Source organism: Macaca mulatta, chromosome 17 (assembly GCF_049350105.2).
Source record: "Macaca mulatta isolate MMU2019108-1 chromosome 17, T2T-MMU8v2.0, whole genome shotgun sequence".
In the NCBI taxonomy this organism is placed as follows: Eukaryota; Metazoa; Chordata; class Mammalia; order Primates; family Cercopithecidae; genus Macaca; species Macaca mulatta.
This window is the reverse complement of record NC_133422.1, coordinates 95,187,052-95,204,397: the sequence shown is the minus strand read 5'-3', so window position 1 is coordinate 95,204,397 and position 17,346 is coordinate 95,187,052. Positions and strand designations below refer to the sequence as shown.

Here is a 17,346-nt window from a genome sequence, read left to right as displayed (position 1 = left end):
TGAAACAAAACAAAACCCTTACATTGTTTACCAACCTACATATCTAGCACTAGAAGATTCCACTGACAGCTCTGATAATGTCATGTGCAAGTGAACAATTCTTTATGTCAAGGCCAAGAGACGATCCTCTGATGACCCTAATTCTGGAGACGGAAGATGCTCTCCCTGAATTTTACACACCACACACACATACACGTAATTTTTCTTATAGCCTCTCCCAAATCCTTAACCCGTGGGCATTAGACAGTCTTAAAGAGGGCTTTCTTCCAGCAGTCGACGCTTTCAGAGCAAAGAGCAACGCGCAGCCACGCAGCCTCTCTCACACCTTTCTGAAAAGGCGGATAGTTCTATTTCTGTATCACCAAGTAAAGCAAACTTTAAGTCGTTTTTCTAACCTCTCATATTAGTTTCAGGGCTGATCATTCGAACAACTAAAACTGATCATGTTTTCTTAATATTCACATTTATGGCAAATATTTTTCTAGAAGCCAATGCCAACTACTGATGTTTTCCTCAGTATTAAGCGGTTATTTTATCTATACTAATTGAGCAATCAGGAGGCATTAAAATGTAAGCCCCAGTGACCTGAGATACAAAATGGAATCAGCACCTCATCCATGAGAGACAGGAGACAGTCACGTCTGGCTGCTATTTTCCTGCACGTGAATAAAAATGCAAGTATTTCAGTGTCCCCGGAAACCTTCCGGGTGCCTCCTAAATTGTTTTCTTTTCACTTCTGCTGCTCATCAGTAGAGATTCCTATCCACGTTCTAAGAAAATGTGTGCATCCTACCAATTCATCCATAGTGGTTACCTCGAGGAAATAATACAGCTTTGATTTGTGCTTTAATGTCACAAGATCAAGATGAAAAACTTCAAACTGTGATGCTACATTTCATTTACCAACTAACGGAAGTGCTCTGGTACTGTACAGATTGCAGAATTCACCTTTCCTCCGCTCTTCTTCCCAGTTAGACATTTGTTCCAAGAAAATCATGCAAAAAGTTCCTCATCAGAGTCTTATTCCCTGGCATGATTATCTTCATGGACGCTTTGAGCACAGCATACTAGAGAGTACTTTTAGGGCAAATACTTCCCAAAACACTGCATTTGCAAAATGACAGAATGAATCTGGCCGCCTTTCTGCTCCACTCCCAGATCATTTGGGAGGGGAAGTGCTGAGGGTCCTGGCACAAACCTAATGCAAACGTGAAACAGGTTGACAACACACAAAATCGACTTTGCTGTTTGCTGGAGGTCAGTTAAGAAAGAACTGCAAAGAGCTGAATCGTGCTGTTCCGTTAGCCATCGTTCTGGAGGGGGAGTCTGAGACCAGCATGTCCTGCAGAGACACACACAGCCCTTACCGTGTCTCCAGGCTTGACAGAGACGGCCACCACCACTCCGGGCATTGGGGAACGCAGAACACTGCTTGTGTCCTCGGTCACTTTTTCCAGCATAAATTTGTTCAATTCTGCGGCGAGTTTGGTTAAGATATTCACCTTGTACTGAAGGGAAAAATAAAATGAAACCATAAATGAGTTCAAATGAACTTTTCCTCAAAAGTAACATCCATTCTAAATCAATTTTTAGCTTTTAAGTTCGAATTACAGTAACATCCTTAAATTCAAATGGTTCTCAATTGCTGTACACATCAAAATATATTTGTTCCTGTCATATATTGTGAGCTAGTTATTTCAGAAATATCTTGAAATAAGGACTATTCCAGTTATTAATATTAATCATTGATAAATATCATCCTATATCTTTAAGAAAAACATCTCAAAACGTTATAAAGAAAACTGAGAATTTTACTTGTATTCCCTTCACCGCCTACAAACTTATCCCCATCAAGGAAAATCCCGTGAGCTGGGCAGGCCCCGGGGATGGAGGAGGTGACATGTGGACAGGCGCCAGTAGATGGCAGCAGATGGCTGTCGCAGCTTCCCACAGCCCTCCAAGAGCGGCTGTGCTACGTATCAGTAAGTTAAGACAATGGGGTTCAGTGTTCATTTTGGGCAACATAGTATTTGAAATTCCATTTTTTCAGTGACAAAAACTGCTATATTCATGACTAAAAAAGCTGGCTTTTCTTAAAGGCACTACATCGTCTTTCTGATGTAACAAGATGGTTAGGAAAAGACGCAAGATAATGAGAATGCCTTCTGCACTAAGAGACAATAACATCAAGATGTTATAAACACTGATGGAAAATACACACAGACAAGTATATTCACGGCACCTTCTGTAGGTGGCTCTCAAATAACCGGGCGTATTCAGGGCAGTTCAGTGAAGCAGAACATTTCAAAAAAAGAGAATTCCTATCCTGTCCGTGAATAAATCTATGAGCCACAATTTGGTCTATCCAAACAGAAAAATGATAAAATGGTTTGAGGAAGTGTCTCTCGGTGAAATTGGAACCGCCACCCGAAGGTTCTGGATCCCTACCAGGTCTGATTTCTCTTGGGTAAGAAAGAAGCAGCAGTGAGACAGCTCCATTTTCTTCAAAAAAAAAAAAAAAAAAAAACACCAAACAAAAAACAAAAAAACAACCTGCTGTAACTCAAAGCCTCCTGTGGGCATCATGATGGCAGGGATGCAAAAACAAAATATAATTCCCCCTTTAATTCTGTATGGGGATGGCGGGAATCTGTAAGTGCCTCTTCACAGGGCCTACTGGAAAGGGTGGGGAGAGAGCTTTGATGGCCAAAGTTCCAAGTGGATTTGCGACACTGTGACAGGTTGAATAATAACATCTTTTGCGTGTTTCTTTACTCCTGAGTGTGTGTTTTGCAATCAAGGCATAGAAGCGTCTGCCAGTTTCTGAAGGATATGATCCTTAAGTGAAATTACAGTGCAAATAAAAGCTTTTTGCTCCTATTAAAATTCATCTGAGTCATAAGTGGTGAGGGAAAAAGCGAGGAGAGTGCACGCTGCTGTCAGTCTAACAAACATTCTGGGCAGAGGGACTATTTATCAGTGATGAATTGTACCTCCAAGTCCTTCATTAAATCAATGGGGGAGGGTGTGGAGGGACAGAGGGGACTATAATTGGACCAAATTGCAGTTTTTGTATCTGTGCTGTCTGCCATAAGGGAAAAAATCCAACATCACTAGAGGCATCAGACTCAACAAAAAAAGTTACTTTTGTAGTTGGTATCGCCCTGAGCTGCGCCTTCTATACGACTGATTTGCAACGTGCCTCGTTCAGTTTTCGGTGTAGCACACAGATCTATTTTTTTTCTTGTTTTGCAGAATTCGACTTCAAATTGTGAAGCCTAAATCCAGGAAAAGTATCTTCATACATTGAGAATATGATTTATACCACATTTCACCACAGTGGATATACTCCAGAACTAAGTTTAGTTATATCACAGATCAGCCTGCATATGAACAAAGTGCTAAGACTGTATTTAGCTTCATTTCTCCCCAGAAATTACAAGATTCTGACTAACACTGGATCCTTTTACTATTTTTATAATTTTCATCTTTCGGATTCCTTTCTCTGTAGGACTCCTGCTTTGCTTGGAAGGAGATGTAAAAGAGTCACAAACTCAATGCCTTCAGATGCAGTCTTTGTTACTGATGAGATGTTCCTTTTCCTTTTGTATTTGTTTATTGTTCTTAAATCTGTTTGGGGGATAAGTGACTTATTGTAATAGCAAGTAAAAATAACAACGGGGTAAACTCCTCCAGAGAGGCCTTGGTGCAAATAGTTGGTTTAGAAATGACCTTTCTGAATATAAAAAGAGAAGGCAGAGAGAGAGTCTCTTTTTAAGATTACCTTTGATGTTGTCCTGACCCCGTGAGTGTACCACACAAACACGCCTTCTTAAAACAACCTCTCAGCTGGCCTGTGCTGTGCCGCACGGGGCGCGTGCCGGGATGGGGCCCAAGCAGGGTGCAGCACATGGGTCCATCAGAATGAACTGCCTGGCGAGAACCGTAAAAGCTTTTTGATGCCCCAGAAAAGAAGTCATTTAAGAATGTACACCAGGACCTTCCAAGCTGATGATCAAAACTGCTATTTATTGGCGTCTCTGGATTCTTCGGGGGCACAGAGCAGCCAATGTTTTGTGCGACTTCAGGAACGCGCCCCTACCTGGACCGCAGGGTACAAGCTCGGTTTCACCGTGGGCATTTAACTATTCCTCAGCGGTTGTGCGAAACTCCCCTAGAGAGTTTTGATTTTAAGTTTTTGTGGTTGTTTTCAAGCCGATAAATCACAAAGTTGATGTCCGAGGGCAGGAATCGAAGACTCTGAAGGCTCGTGAACAGGACGGAGTAGCAGGATCCCAGCAGCAGCCAGGTTTTCCCGCTGCCTGGGTAGGGTGAGGAAAATGCCAGCATGGGTGACAGGCAGCTGCCTGTGGGTGGGGCTGGGCTGCCACGGAGCCGGAAGATGGTCCGCTCCAATGAGCTCAGGGCTGGTCAGTGCGTGGAACGTCACTCCTTCACTGCGCTGGTTCAGGAAGGCGCTCTCCACACCACACAGCCAAATGAAAACAACGTTCTTGGAAAACAGCTCACCATATAAGTGAGAACAGAACAGGTGCTCTCTGGACTTGGCCCGGTGGGACTCCTCAACCCACACACGACAGTAATGGGAGGGAATTAGGTGTTATCTAATGACCCAGTGATGGAAAAGTGACCCCAGCCCTGGTCTCTAAGCAAATTAATTTTATGGCTTCTGCAGTGTGAAACCATGTCTAACAAGAAAATTTCTCCCAAAAATTTAGAAGAAAGAAGAGTCACAGCTGACATGAAAGGGTCAGGAAGAAAGCCACAAGAGCTGGACAATGATAAGACACTCCAGTGGGATTGTTTTTAAAATTGACACGCAGCTCTTCCATGGGCCTGATGAAAGGTTGGGGGCTGAGAGCGGTTGCTGCAGGAGGCGGTGGCTAGTCACAGTCTGGGTGAGAGAGGCACATTATCACTGGACCTCATTCAGAAAAGCATCCTGTAACTGGGCATGTGTGCCTGCGCCCCAGCACCCCAGAACTCAGCACCCCAACGACAGCGAAGAATCACCCACCCTGAGACACACTCCACTCTGACGGGCACACAAAATACCACGCTGGAGGCTTTTGTATTTGTATAGTACTGCACCTCCTTACAGTGTTAACTCCACCCACTTCTTTCCACAGCCTATGGAAATACCAGTCATGTCATTCTGCAGACCCCATGCGCTAATGTGCTGCAGTGATTCCGAGGTCTGCGGCTGCTCCCGAGGTGAGCGCTTGCAGTTTGCTGTACAGTTTTCAGCTGTGATTTCAGAGCCTCCGGTGCCACTGTCAACCTCTGTTCCTCTTCAAGTGGGCTCACTTCCAGTTTCTATTTCTAATTCATTCTTCCAGTAACAATTAGGACACGTACAGTTGACTGACTGTTAATGTTCTTTCATGTCCTCAACTGCTGCCATCTCGGTCAACACCAACTCAAGGGCAGGTGCTATCTTTGACTGTAAATCACTGTGCATCAGTTATCTTGAAGCACTGGCCACATACTGTCCACGCAACCCTCACTAAGTAAGGTGGCAGACACTTCCAAACATTAGGCTCTCTTCCTAGTCAAGGTTTTACACCTTCTAGCCCCAAAGGTCTCCAACATTAATCTGTCTCATTTCCACAGCGTGGCAGTGAGAGCGACACTCAAATATGCCCCTAAAGGTCTACTGTCCTAACTCAGAGCTAGGGAAACAGTGTCAGTGTTTTTTAAGTGATGGGAAAGGGTGAAATGCAAAAATGATGCATCTTTAAAAACACTGGCATGTCAGAAAAGCAGAGAAAAACTAGATATAAATTAAAACACTTCAGTGGAATGAGACTCGTAATTCGACCACGTTCTCCTCTCCTCAGTTCTCTGTAGGGTACACAATTATCACTTGAGGAAAAACATAGCAAGGTTCGGAGCCATACAAAATGATTTCCCTCTGCTTCCGCACAGGGCCCAGTGGCCTGATATCTGAGCTAAACCACCACCACCAATCTCCAACACACAACAGTGACGGTACACAGAATTGAAGCCTGCGGCTGTCCTTCCTTTGGAGGTGCAGCCCAGGCGAAGGAACGGACATGAACAGGCAGCAGCTAAGGCGCAGGGCGAACCACAGCCTCCTACAGCTGCAGTCGCTGGAACAGCCTGTTAGCATAAAGCTGTGACAACTCCATCAGTGCAGTCTCAAGGTAGCTGTCAATCAGGATGCATCATTTAATCCAACAGCACTCGGAGGACTTTCTCCTACAACCCGCATGACAGCATATCTACAGCTCTATTTATGTCAGCGCCCAGTTGTGTTTACAATGTTGTTGTAATTAGAAAAGATGCAACAGGCAGCAATATTATTGAGATTTCCATTTTGTATTATTGCCCTGTAAAGTGTGATCTTGCTTCACAGAGTCATGCTAAATGACAAAAGGCTATTTTCTTCAATCTCCCAGCTCAGACAGCACTTCATTTGCAGCTATCTATAATTAGATTAATGGTGTAGTGCGGTACAAAGCAGGCCCACTTCACATCAGATAGCATATGAATTAGGACAAACACTTATTTCAATTCCAGGCAGAGAAAGCAATGACTGGGGTATTTAGCATACCCTTTATGGTGGAATGAGATGTTAATTGTGTACCATTACCTCTAAACTGCTTGCTTGTTGTATAAATCACTGTGCTAATTGATGCAGAGATAGAAATGTAGCCACAGGCAAGAAAGCAAAGGAATGAGAGCTGAAGATGGTGGATAAAGGATTATCGAGTAAAACCATATGGAGATGAGGTTCCTTTGAAAACTTTGCTTTCTGCCCATGAGCAGGATTTCTTCATATACAGCAAAACTCTGGTACCAGAAAATAAAAATTAAGTTTACATTCCTTTTTAAAAACACAAACTCCTTGTAGAAGTTCTGGCTGCCAGAAATCCAAATAATAGGTATGTGGAATTCATCTTAATATACATTTATAAAAACATGGAATGTGTAGTTTTCAATAGAGCTCCTCATCTGGGTGTTTGGCTCATGGGTTAATAAGTAACACTTGTAAACTATACCTGAAGCAGATGTTTCTGACCCTCCACAGGGCAAAAACAAATTCTTTCCCAAGGCTTGAAGCTGTTCTTTTAGGCAAAAGAAAAAAAAAAAAAACACACATACACCACCACTATGCTGGTTTAGTCTGTTATAGACTCTAATTGTGTAGAAACATTTATTCAGGATGTGAATCCAACAGAACAGAATCATTTTCATCTACCATTAAAACACCGATTTTAATACCATCACCCAAACACTGAAATCTGACTATTCCAACTTAATGAAGAGATATTCTTCCTTGTTTTTTCTAAAACTAGCAAAAAAAAAAAAAAAAAGAAAAGAAAAAACCAGAAGCAAGTAGTAATTTAAAAGCTTCCATTTAAAAATCTCCAAATGTTACTCTTCCTTTTTAAAATGTCTTGTTCTGCACTCAACAACTCTTAATAGGGTAAAAATGAGTGTCTCAAAAGCACACATACAGAAATCAAAAGCTTCATCCCATAAGTCAAACCATCGGTGAGCCACACATAAACGTGCTCCTTGGGAAGTTCATAAATCAAGTGCATGTGTCCTGAGTACATGCTCACATTTTTTTAATATCAAGGCAACACTGAGGTGCAGATTAGTGCTGTGGACCTTCTCGCAAATTCAGCTGCTTAGGAATTAGCACTGTTACAACATTCTATGCAGAAGACAAATGCATAGGGTCAGTTAGCAGCTCCAGTTCTCAATGTCACAGTAACAGTTCATATCCATCTACACCAAGTGTACATTTGAGAAACCCTGTATCGTTCCACCTTGTGAAATATGAACACCATAATAACTTGCAAGAAAATAAAACAATGTTTCAAGAAACTAGAAAAGTCTAGTTCAAGTTACCAGGACTGAAACTTGGGAAGGGAAAGTCCAGAGCTTCTTTGTTGGAGGCCACAGCTGTCACCTATCCCTGTACACAGTGGCCCTTATTATTCATCTGACTGCTGAACTAAGGACACCTGTATCACAACTGCAAGCGTTTATGGTTTAGGTCATTATGCTAAATAATATTAAAAACAAAATCCGCAAAAGAAACATCAAGGACTCTCAGGACGGAAACCAACATCAGCGCAATAAATAGCGTGAACTACTCTGCAACAACCCCTCCCAAGCATCAGGGCGACATAAACAGAAAGGAGAAAAGATGTGGAAACAGTGTAGAGGCCCACCTCCTGGTCGTTAATCACTTGTTGAGACCATTTAAACTACAGCCTTAGAGCCTGCAGCCAAAACCAACATGCCTCAGCGAAGCTGGTGTTAACAGAAGAAAATATATGGTTTCTGATATTGCGTCCCAGTTCCTCAACATTTGCTCCAATTGAAAAGGCAGTTAAACACAGAGTAAATCATCCAGTTAGCCTCGCTGTTTAGTGACACACAATTGATAATGTCAATACATTGCAGCAACATAATGTGTCACTTTCAACACTCGTCCGCTGCCATTTATGAATCAATCTGTACTCAAGGTTTTATTGTGTTACTGGTAGGTGGTTCTTGGAGTTAAGTCTTTTATTGGACCAATGAATGTGCCACAAGGAGGCTCAACGGCAGTAAGCAGCAATCTCATATTTTGAGGGAAAAATTAACAAAAATAGGAGTGGGAAGAAAATCCCAACAAAACAAAAGAACAAAAATATCTGAAGCCCATTCAGCAACTCATTTTTCAAAAATCCTGCAAAAATGGGGAGGGTTTCCTTAGAGAAAAGAACCATCTTAGGCCGGGCGCGGTGGCTCAAGCCTGTAATCCCAGCACTTTGGGAGGCCGAGACGGGCGGATCACGAGGTCAGAAGATCGAGACCATCCTGGCTAACACGGTGAAACCCCGTCTCTACTAAAAAAATACAAAAAACTAGCCGGGCGAGGTGACGGGCGCCTGTAGTCCCAGCTACTTGGGAGGCTGAGGCAGGAGAATGGCATAAACCCGGGAGGCGGAGCTTGCAGTGAGCTGAGATCCGGCCACTGTACTCCAGCCCCGGCGACAGAGCAAGACTCCGTCTCAAAAAAAAAAAAAAAAAAAAAAGAACCATCTTAAGTCTAATCATCAACAGCATTGAAGGAATGGGTAAGTCTGTGTGTATCTCGGGCTCGCTTCCGAAAGACGATCTCTGGAGGGAAGAATATGGGGCTGTCAATAATACAAAAATCTAGCCCCATCCTTTGTTCCATCTTGTTTTTGTAATTGGAAACACAAGACTCATTCCAGTTCTACTGTCCTAAGATAAGCAACTTTAAAAAAAAAAATAGTGCCAAAAATTAAATTGAAAATTAAACACTAGGCCAGGTGTGGTGGCTCACACCCGTAATCCCAGCACTTTGGGAGGCCGAGGCGGTAGGATCACAAGGTCAGGAGTTCAAGATCAGCCTGGCCTACATAGTGAAACCCCGTCTCTACTAAAAATCCAAAAAATTAGCCAGGCGTGGTGGCAGGTGCCTGTAATCCTAGCTACTCGGGAGGCTGAGGCAGGAGAATTGCTTGAATGTAGAAGATGGAGGTTGCAGGGAGCCGAGATCGTGCGGCTGCACTCCAGCCCAGGCTACAGTGTGAGACTCTGTCTCAAAAAAAAAAAAGAAAGAAAGAAAGAAAGAAAATTAAACATAGACCCAGCACTCAATAAGAGAGGATTTATTTCTTCCCTTGTGTTGCACTGAGGTTACTTTGTAATCTGTATCACTAGTATCATAAGAGAGGCCTAAAACTGACAGAGGGAAGAGAGCTGGCGTCTGGGAGGCTGCCCCATTCCTAGTCTTCTAAGAACTCTGAGGAGGTCGGCTGGGTGCGGTGGCTCACGCCTGTAATCCCAGCACTTTGGGAGGCCGCGGCAGGCGGATCACCTGAGGTCAGGAGTTTCAGACCAGCCTGGCCAACATGGTGAAACCCCGTCTCTACTAAAAATACAAAAATTAGCCGGGCATGGTGGCAAGCGCCTATAATCCGCTACTTGGGAGGCTGAGGCGAGAGAATCGCTTGAACCTGGAAGGTGGTGGTTGCAGTGCGCTGAGATTCGGCCACTGCACTCCAGCCTGAGTGACAGAGCGAGACTCCGTCTCAAAAAAAAAAAAAAAAGAATTCTGAGGTGGTGTCTGATGGGCAGGAGGGCACTGAGAAGTCCTCAGTGGGTTTCCCAAGGAGCAAGTCTGTTAATGACGGCAGCCTCCCTGGAGCACAGCGCCATAATGTGCAGGTGTGCCGATGATAAAGGGGGCCCAGCCTCTGCCTGGCCCAAGTGCCCGCAAGCTAACAAGTAGGTGCATATGCCACAAAGGCAATTTGCTGGAATAAGTGGCACTTTCACATCCACAAAGGCAAGGCCATTTACAATGAACTGTACAGAATGCACAAAATAGAACATGTGCATTCTATTTGATCCGGAGTCTCCGTGACACATTATGACTATAATGAGTCATTTTTTTTTCTTTTTACTCAAGAAAAATGTTACAGATCTTTGAAAGCCATGTACTCAATTATATAACAATACCAACATCTGTTAACAGTACAGGCTGTTTCTATTCTGTATCTCGAATTGTTTTATGTAATTACGAGTTTATAAGGTATTTGGTAAAAGGGTAAGAAAGTACCTTTTTAAAGCACTATATAATTTGGGGTACAATGAAGTGTTCTCTTAAAAATCTATAATTAGGACAGCATCAGCTTACAGAAAAGTACAGGAAATGTTATAAAAACACAATTATGTAAATAAGCACGGAGGTGAGGAAGTGTACCATTCCACAATGGCGCCACCCTCTTCTTCTTCCTCCTCCTATCTGAAATGTTCTTTGCTCGTATCAAGTTGAAGTCATGCTGTCAGAATGAATGATCTTTGGGGAAAAAAGATGGGGAGCTCAGCCTTCCCATGTAAGTCCTCAGTCCCCCGCAAGTTGGAGCACCTGGGAAGTGTTCTAATGTGAGGGGCTTCAACAACAATCTTGCCTTTACAGGTTTTCTTAAATAGTTTTACTGTTATGAATTCACTGAAGAAACTCAAAATTCAAAATGCCAAAATGCTGGCTTTATGGGACAGAAATTCAGAAACTAAAATAAAGTCAGAGTAAACAAAATTAGAGATGACTGATGCTGTGAGGTAGACTGTTGGCCAAGAAAACTGAAGCAGAAAACAACTGAAACCCCCACCGCCCACCCCCACCCCCGAAAGGTTCTGGACTGAAGTAGGAGAAATGAGCGCTGGTGTCGGGGTCGCCTAAGAATCTTACGGTTTACAGTTCTGACATATCCTAGACGCTGAGCCAAGGAGGACTGCCGGTGCCCTCATGCTGTGCTGTGTACAGAACACGATGCTGAAGGTAGCCAAGACCTGGAGAGCCATGGGAGAAATTGGGAGACAGGGCGATGTGGCCCCCGTCCTGGCAGCAGCAGAGCATGAAAGCCCAAGTCTCTGAAGCCAACCGGCCTGAATGTGACATCCCAACAAGATGGCACCTTCTGACCAAGCTACCTCAGACAAATGTCCTCTCTAAAATCACACTAATACAGGTCTTGAATAATTCTTTTGAGGATTAAATTTATGAAGATGTGCAGTGCACCTAGCAACTGCTGGACAGTAACTATTCACCAGGTATTTCCTGTCTCCTTTCCAAACATCTGTGGTTGTTCAGAATGAAAGAGTAGTGGATTTCTTTTTTGGCGGGCGTGGGCAGAGAACAGGGTACCACTCTGGCACCCAGGTTGGAGTGCAGTGGCGTGACCATGGCTCACTGCAGCCTCGACCTCCTGGGTACAAGTGATCCTCCCACCTCAGCCTCCCAAGTACCTGGGACTACAGGCAGACACCACCATGCCTGCTTAGTGTTTGAGTATGTTTTGTAGAGATGGGGTTTGCCATATTGCCTAGGCTGGTCTTGAACTCCTGGGCTCAAGGGATCCACCTGCCCCAGGTTCCCAGAGTGCTGGGATTACAGGCATGAGCCACTGCACCAGGCTGACACTGGTGGATTTTATTTTAAAATCGTGTATTGTAGGACGTCTCAGATTAACTTCTAATTGTTAGAGTTCTAGCTCTATGCTCTCCACGTTTGAGAGCAAATAGATTACATTCTTCAAACATCACATCTGGCTCTAAAATCAAAGAAACAAAGTTGATTTCGTGTTCAAAGAGGTTCCTGGGCACACAGCGAGGGACCCCACGGTTGTCTTTTCCTTAGTTAGCAGCACAGTGAATTAGAGAAACAGTTTGGTTCATTCATTCAAAAACCATTGATCGAGCATATCTGGGCAATGTTAAGAATACAAAATAAACAAGAAAAAATGGCTCCTGACCTAAATACCATAATCTGGCCAAAGGGGAAAGACATTCATGAATGACACAATATAAACGTATTCAAGGATTACTAAGAATGTGATCAACATGAGGTGGGCTTTTTTATTTTAGCCCCTCTCTTACAGAAAATCTCCAGGGTGCGAGGCAGTAGAGTAGTGGTTTACTGTTTACGATCTGGAGTCAGAATACTCTTCCACTTAGACGCTTGGGAAAGTTCGACTTTCCATGTCTCAGATTCCTTCTTTATGAACTGTGGATCATAATAGTATCTACCTCTGTGGAAAGTAAGTGAATTCTTTTTTTTTTTTTTTTTTTTTGAGACAGAGTCTCGCTTTGTCACCCAGGCTGGAGTGCAGTGGCATGATCTCGGCTCACTGCAGCCTCCGCCTCCTGGGTTCAAGTGATTCTCCTGCCTCAGCCTCCCAAGTAGTTGGGACTACAGGCGTGTGCCACCATGCCCAGCTATTTTTTTGTATTTTTAGTAGAGATGGGGTTTCACCATGTTGGCCAGGATGGTCTCGATCTCTTGACCTCTTGACCTGCCCACCTCAGCCTCCCAAAGTGCTGGGATTACAGGCGTGAGCCACGGCGCCCAGCCAGTAAGTGAATTCTTGTATGAAGAAGTCTCAGAACACAGAGAGGTCAGTAAGTATTTAATAGCCATCATTACTACTGATTGTTGTCATTAAAACATGTCCACAGATGAACAAAATTCTTGGGCACAGTCACTGAGAAGACACTGGAGGCTGTCTGGATGGGTCTAGAATTCAACACACAAGGATCTGAATTGCTTCCACGCCTGCCCACATGCTCTCAGGTGCACAACAGCCACGTACCTCAACTCTTCATGCTGATTCTCTTCACTGGAAGTGTCCTCTGATCACCTTCCTAACCTAATAATTTGGCCTTCTATTCAATTCTCATATGAACATTCTCCTGACTTGGAACTTCGTCCTATCTATGGGATCTGACTATAATCATCTTTCCCCAGACTTTAAGACTATGTTTCTAATTTCTCATGGCAGAAGAATTCATATTTGAGGAACCTGAGATTTTATAAGAAAATGAAAATCAGGGGACTGAGTGAAATTTCACAGCTCTTATAAAACCATGTATTTTATGGAGTTAAAAATAGTTATAGGCTTGTTGTAACAAGTCCAATGGTAAAGAGCTGTATAAAACAACTTACTAATCCGCGCTCTCACATCTAATCCCACTCCACTTCAGTAACGTCAATTTTTATTGTATATCTTTTACTCACATGAATCTATCAAAATATAAACATATATGTAAACTACAAATACATTTAGCCTGGATAAAATGAAACACTGAAGACTGCTTATTATTATTTTTGAGGACCTCACTCTGTCACTCAGGCTGGAGTGCAGTAATGTGATCACAGCTCACTGCAGCCTCAACCTTCTGGGCCCAAGTGATCCTTCCACCTCAGCCTCCCAAGTAGCTGAGACCATAGGCACATGCCACCACGCCCGGCTAAGTTTTAAAAAATTTTTTGTAGAAACAGGGTTTTGCCATGTTGCCCAGGCTGGTCTCGAACTACTAGGCTCAAGCAATCCACCCACCTCGGCCTCCCAAAGTGTTGGGATTACAGGCATGAGCCACTGTGCCCAGCCCACAGCTCATTTAAAGAGGGAGAAAATTATGATCTTTTGCCATTCAACATCCTCTACTCACTGTAGACTTTTAAACACAGGATGTTTAATACAGAAAAAAACTTTATTATTACTTCTTTCTTTTTTTTTGAGATGGAGTTTCGCTCTTGTTGCCTAGGCTGAAGTGCAATGGCACGACCTTGGCTCACGGCAACCTCTGCCTCCTGGGTTCAAGCGATTCTCCTGCCTCAGCCTCCTGAGTAGCTGGGATTACAGGCATACGCCACCACACCCAGCTAATTTTGTACTTTTAGTGGAGATGGGGTTTCTCCATGTTGGTCAGGCTGGTCTCAAACTCCTGACCTCAGGTGATTTGCCCACCTCAGCCTCCCAAAGTGTTGGGATTACAGGCGTGAGCCACTGTGCCCGGCCGGAAAGGACTTAGGTAAATTATTTTTCCTCGTGCCTGCTTAGCTAGCTTGTCTTAAGCATGCTGCTGTTCCAAGCTCTGTCAACACGCAGCCACTGCCCAGGCCAACTCGAGAATGTGGCAGAGTATCCTCCAGTGGCCCTGCCAGTCTCTCTCCCACGATCCAGCCTCCTCTGCACCCCAGGAGTCAGAAGGTCCAGCTGTAAATATAGCTTTAAGGCCCTGGGTCTGCGTTGGCCTCAGCTTCTACAGCCTTTCCCAACGCTGCACTGAAATTTCCTGTCCTCTGCCATCTGCTCAGCCTCCCTGTTCTTTTCTCAACTTTGTTTCCTCTTTTTCTAATTATCCACAACAGCGTGACTCGTTATCTGCATGTAACAGACAACTCTGCGTGGCTGCAGTGACTCCACTAGGATTGTCCCTGAATCCCTGTCCTTTACTCCTAAGAATCTACCTCATACCTACCATTCATACCAATCAACAGAAAGCTCTCTTAACTTTGTAAATTGTAACCACTCAGTCATTTTCAAGTCTAGAGGGCCAGAAATGCCAAAAGTTACTGCCAAAAGCTTTAGTCACAGAAATTAAGGTCGATTCTCTGTGGTCTAATTTGTAAATGATAGCTGTCTAATCAAAATGAAAAATGCCTACCTAACCCTCTTACCATTGCAGTTCAATAATGCTACACAGTAGCCCATGAAATAAGACTAGGAGACATTTCCCCTGCATCTGTATAATTCAGAAACCAGGAATACTGAGTACCAGCCATTCTGTGCCACTCTGCTGTCCCCTTGGTTAAAAATATACAGTACACACAGCCAGGGTGAGGTGGGATGAGAGGGTCCCCGTTCAGCAGGGACATCTACCCTGACCTCCACCTTAGTGAAATCTGCCTGGATCAGGGGCTGGGCCTGTTTCACAGGTTTCGAAGCTAGATTTCCACTATACACTCATAATGCATCATTCTGAACGAGATGGATTCACTTTTTTCAAGCTCATTAAGATACTGACATACAAACCATCTTAGGAATTTACAGTAAGAAATAGGTTTGTAAAGGGAACTCACACACCTCCTAACTGTAGTGTGAGCACTAAATTATAGTCAGTGGTTCTTTGATAAATACAGAATCAGCAGAAGAGGCATTGGCAGAAGTGTTCTCCACCAAGACAGCATAAGCAGCAGTTCTCAATCACAGAAGCATCAAAACTCGCCTGGAGGGCTAGTAAAAACACAGACTGCTACGCCCCCCACTTGAGTTTCCAGTTCAGGTTTGGCTTGGGGTCTGCATTTCCTTTTTTTTTTTTTTTTTTTTTTTTTTGAGACAGTCTCACTCTGTTGCCCAGGCTAGAGTGCAGTGGCACGATCTCGGCTCAACACAACCTCCGCCTCCCAGGTTCAAGCGATTTTCCTGCCTCAGTCTCCCAAGTAGCTGGGACTACAGGCACGCGTCACCATGCCTGGCTAGTTTTTTTGTATTTTTAGTAGAGACAGGATTTCACTATGTTGGCCAGGCTGGTCTCGAACTCCTGACCTTGTGATCCGCCCACCTTGGCCTCCCAAAGTACTGGGATTACAGGCATGAGCTGCCTTGCCTGGCCTGGGGTCTGCATTTCTAATGAGTTCCCAGGAGATGCTGAAGCTGCTGGTCTGAGGACCACATTGTGGGTGAACAGAAGGCCTTCTCCACTATGGAATGGCCTTTCCCAGGGAATTTAGCTCATGTCCATGAGAAGCCTTTCTTCTCCTAGACTCAGCTGACAATGCGCTGCTAGAGAAGGCTTTTCTGATAGTAGACAATGGAGACTCAGAAGGGTGAGCGGGTGGGAGGAGGATGGACGATGAGAAATTACTCCATGGATACAATGTACATTATTCAAGTGATGGATACCTAAAAGCCTTGACTTCCTCTCTATGCAATCTATGCATGTCACAAATTTACACTTGTACCTCACAAGTTTATACAGATAAAATGATTTTTTTTTTTTTTTGAGACTCCGTCTCAAAAAAAAAAAAAAAAAAAGTATGTTTGACTCTTGATCTAGGTAGAAAAATACCTGAGTGACACTTTTTTTTTTTTTTTTTTTTGAGAGTCTCACCCTGTTGCCCAGGCTGGAATGCGGTGGCACGATCTTGGTGATCTTGGCTCACTGCAACCTCCGCCTCCCAGGTTCAAGCAATTCTCCTGCGTCAGCCTCCCGAGTAGCTGGGATTACAGGCACCCACCACCACACCTGGCTAATTTTTGTATTTTTAGTAGAAATGGGGTTTCACCATATTGGCCAGGCTGGTCTCAAACTCCTGACCTTGTGATCCAGCCACCTCGGCCTCCCAAAGTGCTGGGATTACAGGCGTGAGCCACCGCACCAGGCTAAAGATACATAGTTTAAGTATCTTTTGCATATATTCAGTCTTGCTTATTTGATGTCTCAAGGTTTGGGGAGTGTTTTGGTGCCTACAGTTACTACCCCATTAATTTTTCTTTGGCCTCAATGTGGCTGACCCCAAATTGGATCAAATACATTCTTAGAAGGGTGAGATTAGGAAAGGAACTCATTAATATAGACTGAAGGCCTCTCTAGCTGTAAGTAACCTTAACATTCTGAGACTGGAGAAGCCACTGTGCTCAGTATCTTCTGGGAGAGAGGCTTTCTTTAAATGTTTACAGATTTCAGATGAGCTGAAACCAGCCTTAACTGCTCTATATTTGGGCAACTGGGGACTGTTCCTTTGATCTTTTGGTTTATTAAAAACTATGGGGAAGCTAAAAAGTCTTAGAAAATTTAGCAAGGTAACTTTAAATGGAATGCACATGTTATTACATGAACTAATTAAGTATACATTCCTTGAAAAGAAGCTTTAATATTAAAAATATATATAAATATATCCTTAAGGAGAGTTCTGGTCTCAACAAATAACAACAAAATATAAGCACCAGATCACTACTGCCCTTGGTCTGGTGTCTGCAA

The 17,346-nt window shown here is 43.7% G+C and overlaps 1 protein-coding gene across 2 annotated transcripts in view; it reads right to left on the bottom strand.

The window, feature by feature from the left end:
* PCCA (propionyl-CoA carboxylase subunit alpha) overlaps positions 1-17,346 on the bottom strand; it is a 436,739-nt gene that overhangs the window by 12,915 nt on the left and 406,478 nt on the right. For both annotated transcript variants that reach the window (XM_001092670.5, XM_015121385.3), the window contains one exon: positions 1,368-1,508. In XM_001092670.5, coding sequence (XP_001092670.3) covers positions 1,368-1,508 — 141 coding nt within the window. The remainder of the gene's footprint in view (positions 1-1,367; positions 1,509-17,346) is intronic.